General features: G+C 44.1%; 1 protein-coding gene across 4 annotated transcripts in view; it reads right to left on the reverse strand.

The window, feature by feature from the left end:
- CACNA1E (calcium channel, voltage-dependent, R type, alpha 1E subunit) overlaps positions 1-11,639 on the reverse strand; it is a 456,151-nt gene that overhangs the window by 120,947 nt on the left and 323,565 nt on the right. For all 4 annotated transcript variants that reach the window (XM_006872551.1, XM_006872554.1, XM_006872553.1 and 1 more), the window contains exons 8-12: positions 9,754-9,869; positions 5,027-5,080; positions 4,305-4,394; positions 3,018-3,227; positions 1,650-1,762 (exon numbers count right to left, since the gene is read on the reverse strand). In XM_006872551.1, the coding sequence (XP_006872613.1) occupies positions 1,650-1,762; positions 3,018-3,227; positions 4,305-4,394; positions 5,027-5,080; positions 9,754-9,869 (583 nt within the window). The remainder of the gene's footprint in view (positions 1-1,649; positions 1,763-3,017; positions 3,228-4,304; positions 4,395-5,026; positions 5,081-9,753; positions 9,870-11,639) is intronic.

Below are 11,639 nucleotides of genomic sequence, written 5' to 3' on the forward strand. Positions count from 1 at the left end.
GCTCTCCACTCCCCTTCTAGCTTTACTCTAACATACTGAGATTGGTTTTCTGGCTCCTGGCCTATCTCTGGTGAAATCTACAACAGCTCTCCTGCACAAATGAGACAGCCACAACTGTCCTCACAATCTAACACCTGGACCAAACAGATGAGGAAGGAGTGTTCCCCAAAACTAAAACTCTAAGTAAAATGAATATGGGCTGTGCTCCAATTCAAACATCTCTGAGAGTGGGTCCACGTTCATTCTCTCATTGTCAGAGAACTTAGTGTGAATACAAGTGATGCTTCAATCCCTCACATGGTACCAAACTTTCAGTAACTCATGTTCCACACAGCTCAACTTGACTGTACACACTGACATAAGGTCTGAGATTTACTGAAAAAATACAATTTCAAATGAACAGTTCAATTCATTCTTGGTTATAATTTACATTTACTGAATGTCTACTATGTTCTAGACATTGAACTAGTTGAAATAACAGTGCAGTTCTGAAAAGTAGATGCGATCTTTCCCAAAACTTGTTCATGTAAGCTGAGGTTAAAATGGTCTTTTTATTTTTTTTCCCCTGGCTATTGTGCCTGAAAATTGCCCAGACCCTGAATCACATGTTTTGAGTTAAAATGTATCATGGCAAGTGATCCAAATTTTTAGCACTTAACTGAAGACTTGGCAGAAAAAGAAGTGGGTTTGGCAGAATGAAAAGTGGCTCCTGAACCCAAAGTTCTGATTGAGTTCTGCTGCTAACTAGCTATGTGAGCTTGCACACTCTGGTCTCAATTTACTTATGTGTACATGGGAAAATCAAAAGATCCTAAGCGGTGCTGTGGGTTAGGCACTGGGCTGCTAACTGCAAGGTCGATGGTTAAAGCCCACTAGTCACTCCACAGGAAAAAGCTGAGGTTGTCTGATTTATAGTCTCAGAAACCCTATACAGGGTCATTATGAGTCGGAATCAACTCTTTTTGTTTGCTTATTTGTTTAAATGGGAAAGCTACCTCCTAACAACACAATATAGAGTCTAGAATTCTTGTAAGATGTACTAGAGAAAAACTGTGTCTGAAAGTATCTTGAGAACTGTTAGCAGCATACAAATTTATATATCACTACTATTTAGGAAGCGGACAGCTGTATGAAATATTCTATGTGGGTACTTAACTAATATAAGTGTGTAGGTGGGGGCGGGGGGTGCAGGGGTGCACTTTCATGAGGATATATTGACAAAATTTTCCTGATTTTAAACTGAATCAGGGAAAGCAAACAAACAAAACATAAACTTGTTTTTTGTTGTTTTTTTTTTAAATCCAATTGCCTTCTGGAATCAAGTCATTATTTCCTTCTCCCCTAGGCTACCCTCCAATATGATATGGCTATGGGTGTAACTGATCTGCAAAACTCCACTGTTGTAAACTTAAGTGTGTGCTCTATAGCGTATATGTTGCGCTGCAATAAGAAAAATATTTTAAGAGCTTAAAAGAAAACAAACCCCTCTGTGGCTAAGAGTCATTTGCTCTTGATTTCCTTTTAACACATCTTACCTATTACCCTTTTACAAATTCTGATTTCAATGCCCAATGATATGGAGCCAACTGCTTATCTAAAACCTTGGCATAGCAACACAAAGCAGGACAGGCAGGTTTCTGCACACTTACCCCAAAATCAAAGCAGTTGAATGAAGAGTGAAAATAAAGACGAGGACCCATGCCATACATCTTCAGGGACATCTCCAAGAGGAAGAGCCCCAGAAACAAAAATTCTGCATAGTCTGAAAGCATTAAAGGCAGACACATTTGGTCCACAGATGGTGTGGCTTCTTCACACCGTATCCGAACACACCCACCCACCAAGGAGTCTTTAACAATGGCAGTGGGAACCACATACATCTGAGGGCGTTAAACGAGCACACATGGTCAGTGCCAGGCAAAGCCTAGTGATTGTTACATGAATAGTTGGACCCTTCAAGAGTTCCAGTAACACCCAATAGACCAGTGTTGCTCTCTTTCAACAGGCGGGTTTGTGACTGATATTTAAATAGTAAATGGCCTTCTGGGGAAGAGAGAAATAGCTTTTCCATGGCTTTCATGAAAGAGATGGATCCTGTTAGGATTGCTTCTTAGCAGAAGCAGAATCCTGGCTCTCATTCCAAGACCTTTCCCCCTAGGACTTCAGTGATCACAACTCCTTACAATTCTGACTCCTTAAGCAACCTCAAGTGAAATCTGGTTTCACAGTGACAGCCAGCACTCAACAAAGCTTCCTTGTATTTCCAGGTCTTCCACCTTTGACAACGTACAGTCTTAGTACTTTGCTATAGGTCATAGAGTGGCTTTGTGGATTAATGTGTTGGACTGCAAAGTCAATGTGAACATCAGAATTGTTGGCTGAAGCTCACCAGCTGCTCCTTGGAAACCCTATACAGGGTGGCTATGGGTCTGTAGCGACTCAGCTGCACTTAACAACAACAACAAAATATTACCCAACACAAAACTTAGTTGCATTGGACCACCAGGTCAGTTTGAACAGCAAGGTTAATGGTTCAAAGTCACCAGCCGCTCCTCAGAAACCTTATACAGGGTTGCTATGTGTCAGAACTGACTCAACAGCACTTAACAATGACAAGCTTAGTTGCTAACCAAAAAAGGTAAGTAGTTCAAACCCATCAGCCACTCTATGGAAAAAATAGACCTGGTGATCTACTTTCATAATGATTTCAGCCCAGGAATGCCTGTGGGCAGTTCTACTCTGTCCTGTATGGTAGCTACGAATCCAAATCAACTCAAAGGCACACAGCAACAACAGGAAAATCAGAGAAGATACGCTTATGTGAATCAGTGGTGGATGAAAGCTGAGGATGACCTTGTTACAATACAGACCTCTTGAGAACCAATTTGGTCTCCCTTATAATTTCCCTCATGAAGAGGCAGAACTCTGGACTGGCATAACCATTGCCAGGAGAGCATGACCACGGCACCTTGTTCTCTCACATTTACATCGCATTCAAGCAGCCTCTGTTCACTTACAGAGGAGGTGGGTGAGCCATGGGGGCTGGTTGTGATGGACAATGGCCACACAGGCAGTGTTGAGAGCCACGAGGCTCAGCACAATCCAGTAGAACACCTGGGATTTAACCATGTGGCGGACGGAGATGCGTAGGAGCCTTTCCTTGTGCCGGAAATAAGAGGCCCCATCCACTTTTGCACTTTTGATACTGGCTCGGGCAAGAGGTGTGCCTGAAGGGGAGAATTAAAAAGGAAGAGTGAGGCTGCAAAATGTCCTGGGATCATCTCCCAAAGCAAGGGGGCAGGGCTAGGCAGGCACCTAGCCACCATTCAAGGACTAGTTGGACAGCTTCATCCCAGGGTCAGGTAAGCCCTGGAATCCTCATGCTATGGAATAAAATTATTTCCACAGGCAGAGACCCCTGTTTTTCCTCTGTGGGCACTCCCAGTCCTCAGAAATGGACAGATACCCTACAGAACACCCGACACACACCCAGTATCTTGAGTCCTAATAGGATCGTGTTTATATTTGTAACAGATTGGGTTTCTCCCTGGCCTTTCCTTTTAAATATGCTTCAGGCACCAGAATCATTCTGCCACATTTGTCATATTTTCTCCTACTATTGGCAGCATAAAGCAGCAGTAAGCTCTGTAAGCCTCTTCTGCTTTTCAGGATGAAGTGAGACCTTCGCTTTTTCTGGGGTGGAAAATCCTGTCATCAGCCGGAATCTCTAAGACAACCCGAGACTGAACACCAAACATGTCAAAGGGCTGTAAATAGAAACTACTTTAATATCACATGATGGAAGTAGGTGGGCGCTACTATGGTAGAGTAAATGACTTTAAGTTCTCAAACCTGCATCAATGACCTAGAAGCAATAGGTTCTTGAATCTTCTTGAACCGTACCCCAAAAAGTGGGCTCTCATTAACACATCCAGGAGAGATGGAATCACCTGCAGTTGCATCCATCTATGGCGCTACAGGTTAATGTGCTAGACTGCAAAGTCAGTTTGAATCACAAGGTCGGTGGTTCAAACTCACCAGATGCTCCTCAGAAAACACAGACAGGGTCGCTATTAGTCGAAACTGACTCGAAGGCACGTAGCACCAACAAACAACACCAACCACAGTTGAAAAGCCTGCATTGGATTCTCAGCCTTGAACGCCATGCTACGTGTTAAGCAGCATTCCCTCACCCAGAGCTTTCTGTAAATCATTGGCATCTAGATTTAGGTACTTATCTAAAGGGAAAACATTTTTAGGGGAGAGTCAGAGAAGAAAAAGAAGGTCTAATTGGTTCCACTCACCCACAGAAGAGATGTCAACACAGTGTTCATCACTGGAGTCTCGGGTCATGACCTCCGTCCGGCTCCTCTTGATGGTTGCTCTTCGAAGCACTATACCAGGGAAGAGAGGAGGTCGGTCAGAGGCCACAAGTACAAGCAGATCACTGTGGTCACGACTTTAAGGACTGCAGGCAAGAGGCCTTGTTGGAGGCCCGGTGACACAGGTGTCTGCCTCTAATACCTGTAGAAATCGAGAATGTCTATAGAAACTTGGATCCTGTGCTCAGTAGCACCTTCTAGAAGAAAAACACTATTGAGTCTTTGCTAGAGCATGCCTAAATGCAGTAGGTCATAAAGCACTCTATATCTATGTGTCTGGTTCTTTGTAACCAATGTCGCTCCCTGGTAATTAAAGTGGTCCCAAGAAGAGCTCCACAGATTTTGAAAAGAGATCCCTTTATAGTCCATGGACTATGCCATGGCCTTTGCATGGCACAATATCAATCACATGCCCTGGAACAAAGCAACTCATGGATCCCATTTTCATCCCCTTAAAATGCATTAAACCTATGACTCAATTCCCTTCATTTTAAAGCTTGAAGGATTTTATAACAGAGAGACTTTCACATCAAATCCCAGAACACCTCTCTTTTATCTTGTTCGCCTTTTTCGATCAAGGGAGATTACCCGAGCGTAAGAGGGGGCAAATGCAAATGGGGTGAGGCAGCGAGGTACTTCCTTACCTTCTAAGGCTGATGTGCCAGCATTTTTGTTTTCTTCAGCAAGCATAACTTCCTCTAGATGGAAAGAAATGGTTCAGTAAATTATCTGTAAATGCCAAATTATTTTGCACAATGAAAACCCCTCTTGAGACAGCTCTGGCTCCAGGGTAACAGGGTGAAACAGAGAGAGAGTTCAGTCTGTTGCAGGGACCAGCATCGGGAAGAAATCTTGGCCCACAGAAGGATCACCACAGTACATGTCAGAACAGGAAGGAGGGTCGTCTTCAGTGAGAGGCTCCAGGATGACTGGGAAAACTCAGCTCTGTGTAGGGCACACTTGTTCAGGCCACCCGTGAGAGGAGAGGAAGAGGCGATTGTTGTTAACTAAAATTCCCTACATGAACAGGAATGAAAATGCTGTATTTCTGCTTTTGCTTCCACCCAGGTTCCTGTCTTTCCTAAGCCTTGAGACTTTTTCCAGCAATGGATGTTCCCCAGTGACTCTTGTTGGTGGTCCCTTGGCCATAATGTTTCTCTTCAAATTCAGAAGGTGAGACCATATTTTGAGACCATATTTGAGAACATATTTCTTTGTGAAAGGGCAGAGGAAGATGCCTAAAGACCCTCTGAGGGAAAAGCAGTCTTCCGGGCTTGTTCCCTCCTGTCCCCACCACCTGGATCCAGCCATGGTTGAGTTGAGCTGGAACTGGAGAGGCACGACCAGCCTTGTCATGACTCTCTACTGAGGACTCTCTCCTCTCAGCCTCCCCAGATGTGCCATCATCACAGGGAGATGACCAAAAACCAAAAACCCAAATGCCATCAAATTGCTTCCAACTCGCAGTAACCACATGTGTATCAGAGTAGAACCGGGCTCCATAGGATTTTTAAGGCTGTGATCTTTCAAAAGCAGATCACCAGTTCTTTCTTCCAAGGCGCCTCTGATGGACTCCAACCACCAACCTTTAACTGAGCGGCCAAGCGTGCTGCTCATTTGGAATACCGAGGAACTCCACAAAGGTACTATTTTCTACTAAACTGGTTGAAATGAACATCACTAGCTTCCCTCCAAATGTGTCAACAAAACACCTGTTCTGTCCTAAGTCGGGCGGGATCCTGAGTCCCCTACTGGGAATGATGTGGGTGAGTGATGATCACCCCACCCATCTCTGTCCACAGTCCAGGGAGTCAGAGAAGATCTAAACCATTCCCTAAAATCCCAGCTACTGGGAAACAGCTAGCAGTGGAGCCTCTTAAATAATGGTTTCACTTAAGCACTTTGTACCAAAGAAAAGGACAAGTGGGAGAGGGTAAAGTCATTACCATAATTCCACCTGCATACAAAACTGTACTTCTCAGGGAAGGACACATTTGGAGGCCACGATGTGACTAGGCAGGATGACCATTGTAACAAGCCATAAATGTTTACCTTTCTTTTTCAAGTACAGTCTTTAGTGAAACTCTTAAGTGAACAAGTTAAGTGTTATTGCTGGGGTATTTCTTTATATAGATGTGGAGGGTTTTAAAGTCAAGCAATTTGGAGGGCATTATCTTAAAATTAGACTCTTGTTACAATATCTCATAGCAACATTAATTACCTTAGTCAGAGAGTCACTTTTGCAAAGCACAGTGGGCAGGTGGGCAGGTCTGAGGACCCCACAGCAGAGGCAGGTTGTGTGGTACTGGTGACTGGCTCTAAGAAGACTCCAGGGCCCTGGATGTGCTGAAAGCGCCCCCCGCTCCAATGCCTTTTGCCAAGTTTGCTTTCGAACTTGAGTGTCTTTCCAGGGAAATGTAACCCATATGTCTCTGATTCACTCACACTCCATTTGTAAAGGGAACGGCCAGGAAGCACAACTTGATGTTGCTGTGTATCTTTTTTCTTAGAAGGAGGAGAGAGAAGGTGCTGCCAAGTGTAAGGGAAGGAAGCCTTGGGATTGAGCATGTATGTGCAAAGCAATCACAAAAGCAGGGCTGCGTGTCCTGGGTGGGGTCACTGGAGCAGCAAGGATTTTTTAGATTCTGCTACCAGCTACTTCTGTGGTCTGTCACGTGGTTCCTTGGCTGAGGAAGCCAAGGGCACCTGGGAACTTCAAGCTGCCTGTCTGGTCTGGAGACAAATCTGCTCAACCTCCTGAGGTAGCGTTACCATTCTGGGAAGAGGTAGAGAAGATTCACATTCATCCCCACACAGCAGCGGGTAGGAGAACAGCACGATGGAAGTGTACTCAGGGTATCGCTCGTGCTTCCAGAAGGAGGCAAGGGGATGCAGAGGGTACCTGAATGGGGCTGAAGCATGTCTCCAGATTCACACCCGTCCCAGAACATCAGAATGTGGCCATATTTGAAATTAAGGCCACTAACGATATAATTAGCTACGATGAAGTCTTACTGGAATAGACTCAGTTGCCATTACGTTGATTCCAACACACAGCAGCCCTATGAGTGTCAGAGAAGACCTGTGTTTCAAAGAGTTTTTAGTGGCTAATTTTATGGAAGAAGACCAACCAGACCAGACCTTTCTTCTGGGTGAACTCGTGCCTCCAGACTTTCAGTTAGCAGACGAGTATGTATTAATCATTTGCACCACCCAGGGAATCCTACTAAAGTAGAACTAAAAAGGAAAAAAAAAGTTACTGCCAAGTAGATTCTGCCAACCTTTGGGTCCAAGCTGAGTGTTAATTATTTGTATCACTCCAGGACTCTTTAGCGGAGTAGAGTGGGCGCTTAACTCACTATGACTGGTGTCCTTCTGAGATGTGGAGATGAGACACAGAGGCAGAGACACACAGGTAGCATGCCATGTGACTACAGGGGTAGCTAAGGAACTCCAGGCATCGCTGGAAACACCAGAAGGAAGAGAAAGGCGCAGAGCTGATTCTCCCTTAAAGCCTGCAGAGAGAGGAGGGCCCTGCTGACAGCTTGATTTTATGTCTAGTCACCGGACCTATGAAAGAGAAATTTCTGTTATTTAAGCCACCCATTTGGTGGATGCCTTAAACCTAGGAAACGAATGCAGTTCCAAATAGGATATGGTTTTTGTCTGTCTTTGAAATGCTGCTTTTAATCACACGTGCCCTGCCTCCAGAGCTTGGAGAGACCCTCTGTGTATTGGCAACCAGAATAAGAGTATCCTAGTGGAGTCCTGGTGTGGCACTGTGGGTTAATGCACCAGATTGCAAAGCCATTTGAACTGCAAGGTTGGTGGTTCAAGCTCACCAGCTACTTCTCGGAAACCCTATACAGGGTCGCTATGGGTTGGAACTGACTCGATGGCACTTAACAACAACAGTAAGTGTCATTCCAAAAAGGAGCCCTGATAGCATCATGGTTACGCATGGGGCTGCTAACTGGAAGGTCAGTAGTTTGAATCTACCAGCTGCTCCGGAGGAGAAAGAAGAAGCTTTCTGCTCCTGTCAAGATTTACAGCCTTGGAAATCTATGCAGGGTCATTATGAGTCAGAACCAACTCCACGGCACATAAACCACCACCACCAGTGCCGTTCCAAAACTCCCACAGAAGAATAAAGCTCGGGCAGTCTTCCTATATTCCTTAGCAGTGCTGTGCTTTTTACAGAGACCAGGAAAAAGATGCTGACTGCTGTGTTTATTTTTTCTTTGAAAGATTACATTACAAATTTCATTTAAAAATTACACCCAGGCAATCCAACCTTGAAAATAATAAAGACACCAAGAGCTTTCATTTCACTGGCAGGTATGAGGTGGTCATGCCCTGCATAAGGACGTGAACCACTGTCTAATGAGAGTTTGGTGGCTTCAGGTTAATGGAACCATGATTTGTTCGGACTTATCCTCACTGCTGGCCAAGAAGTAATCCTGAGGCTGAGTCACAGGGTGAAGAACGGGTGACAGTTGAGAACTTAGAACAAAACCAGCTCTAACTATCATCTTTTGCCTGGATTACTGTAATGGTCTCACAACTGGCCTTCCTGCTTTGAGCCTTGCTACACACACCGTTTCACTCTGCAGTCTATCATGAATGCAGTACCTAAGTGATCCCTCCATAACTGAAATGACAGCATGCCACTCCTTTGCTCAAAACCCACCAGTGGTTCTTGCCTCATTCACAGTAAACACAGTCTTTACAATGATTTATTAGGCCCTGCCTGATGTACTATCCAACCCTCTATGACCTCTCTGATCTTGTCTCCTACTATTCTTCCTTAGCTTACTCCAACTTTAGTTCCTCAAACCCAATGGCTAAAATGCTTGTAAAATAAATTCTCCCTCAATCTATTTTTATTAAAACATTCAGATTTTTGTATGCTTAGCCTAAAGACATATGGTATGCCTAGAACTGCATTTCTTGGACTAGAATTGTTAGTAGAAGTTTCAATCCAGGGCTCTTTGTCCAAGGTTTTGTTGAAATATCAGTGGTAAATGAACTTCCATTTAATTCATTTTAAAAATGTATGTTTGAATGGATTATTGTTTGTAAAATGTCACCAGCCCAACTTCAGCTCTGGGATTGGGTATACTAGTGTTTCGTGAGTTCACATTGCTAAGATGCCTGCCAATAGGTATATACTTGGAAGAAGAATGGGGCTAGGGAGATACCAGGGGAAGAAAGTGGGATTAGCAGGGGACCCAAATGATTGACAAGATGTCCAGAGCATCTCTCTTCTCAAGTTTAGGTGAAGCTCGATGTGGTAGTTTTGGGAGTGAGGTGGGTCCCCCAGTGTCTGTGAAGCCGGACCAGCAGCCTCTTATAGCCCATCACATCTCACCTGCTTTGTCGATCCATGCACGGTAGCCATTCAGTTCCCGCTCAATCTGCTGCTGGCGCCGCAGCTTCATGAACGCTCTTCGGTTCTCCACCCTCTCTCTCTCTTTGGCAAATTCCCTGTGGACAAGAAGGATAAGATTTATTGGGTTTGAACAGTACCATGACTAACTAAGAGAAATGGTGAAGGAGGAAAGAGAAAGAGAGAGCTGGGGCAGGTACGTTTTTGTACACTCACGTCCCTTTTCCTTTGCCCCAGGCTGCAATTATGATCGTCTTAAAATGTTGCCCTAAATTTCTGTTAAGAATGACGAAAAACTTTGGAAATGGATAGTGACGATGGTTGCACACATGGAGAATGTAACTGATGTCATGGAATTGCACAATTAAATATGGCTGCAATGGCAAATGTTTTGTTAAGTACACGAATGGATTTCAAAACATTTGTGGAAAAATGATCATGGAATTTTCCCATGAACTTTTTGAAGCCCCCGCGTATTTTCCCATATGAGCTGAGTTGATTTTTCTGTCAAACTATGGGTGGGGTGGGGTAGGGGTGGGGGTGATCCAGGAAGGCTTAAAAACAAAGGGATATTTTGAGCAAAATCTTGAAAAAGGAGTAAAAGTTAGACAGGTTCTGACCAGAGAAATACAATGATCCCATGGCATACAGGGTGAGCATTATTATCAATATCTTCATCTTCCACACTCTAGAAAACTGAATCTAAGAAGGGCTACTTGCCCTTCAAGAAGGCAAAGAAACACAGCTAACAAGAGGAACCATAACTCTCTGGTCTTCTCAATTTCATCTTCTTTCCACTCTATCATCCTATCCTGCCTCTTCCTCAGCCTACTTCACCACCTGCTGAATGAAGTACAAACACTTATAAGGGTCTTCACAGTCTTTCACAGTCTGAACCTAACCTTTCTTTTCAAACCTTATCTCCTACCATCCCTATCCACCCTCTGCCTGCAGCCTGCAGCAGCCCACGTTTCTGCCATAGCTCATTCATTTCTCTTTGTTCCTGAAAATGCAGTGTGGGCTTTCAAAACTCCGTCCACGCGACTTCTCAGTCTGGAATCCCTTCTTATCTGCCTGAATCTGTCAAAATCCTTCTTCAATGCCAAATTGAAATGCCACCTCTTCTACTTAGCTTTACCCTATTCCCCCGGTTTCTGGCCCCCATTCCACCTGTCCACTATCTCTTTCGAGCTCATAATACAGTCAGATTAGTATTGTGTTGGACATGTGACATCCTCTTCCTCAATGTGAGCTCTTCATGAACTACTGTGTGTACGACTCAATTTGCATCTTTCCCAGTCTAGAATAGGTTGATTATCTAGATTATCTAAATGCTCAATAAATAGAAATGCATATTTAAATATCCAGTTTGGTCAGGTGAACACATGCTAGCTCTTCCCTGGCTCCTAAAAGATCAAATGACAGAGTGCTCCAACTCTGCACAAACCCAAAATGAACTCAGTGAACTAGTTGGGATGCAGTCATTTCCTCACAGGTCTAGACACTGCCACCAGTTTCTCTTTGCTTGTTGTTTTTAGGCGTGATCGAGATGATACCTAATGGTCTGAGGATACAGAATAGAACGGCCCCATGGTTTTCTATGCTGTAACATTTATGGAAGGAGTCTTGGTGGTATAATGGTTAAGAAACTTGACAGCTAACTGAAAGGTCAACGGTTTGAACCCAGCAGCCACTGTGTTGAAAGATGTGGCAACCTGCTTCCATAAAGGTCTTATAAACCTTAGGGGGGCAGTTCTACTCTGTCATATAGGATCGCACTAAGTTGGAGTATTGGATTAGGCAAATCTGCCGCACAGGAACTTTTTAAAGTATTGAAGAGCAGAGATGTCAGCTTGAGGACTAAGGTG

The sequence above is a fragment of the Chrysochloris asiatica genome, unplaced genomic scaffold, assembly GCF_000296735.1.
Source record: "Chrysochloris asiatica unplaced genomic scaffold, ChrAsi1.0 scaffold00203, whole genome shotgun sequence".
NCBI lineage: Eukaryota > Metazoa > Chordata > Mammalia > Afrosoricida > Chrysochloridae > Chrysochloris > Chrysochloris asiatica.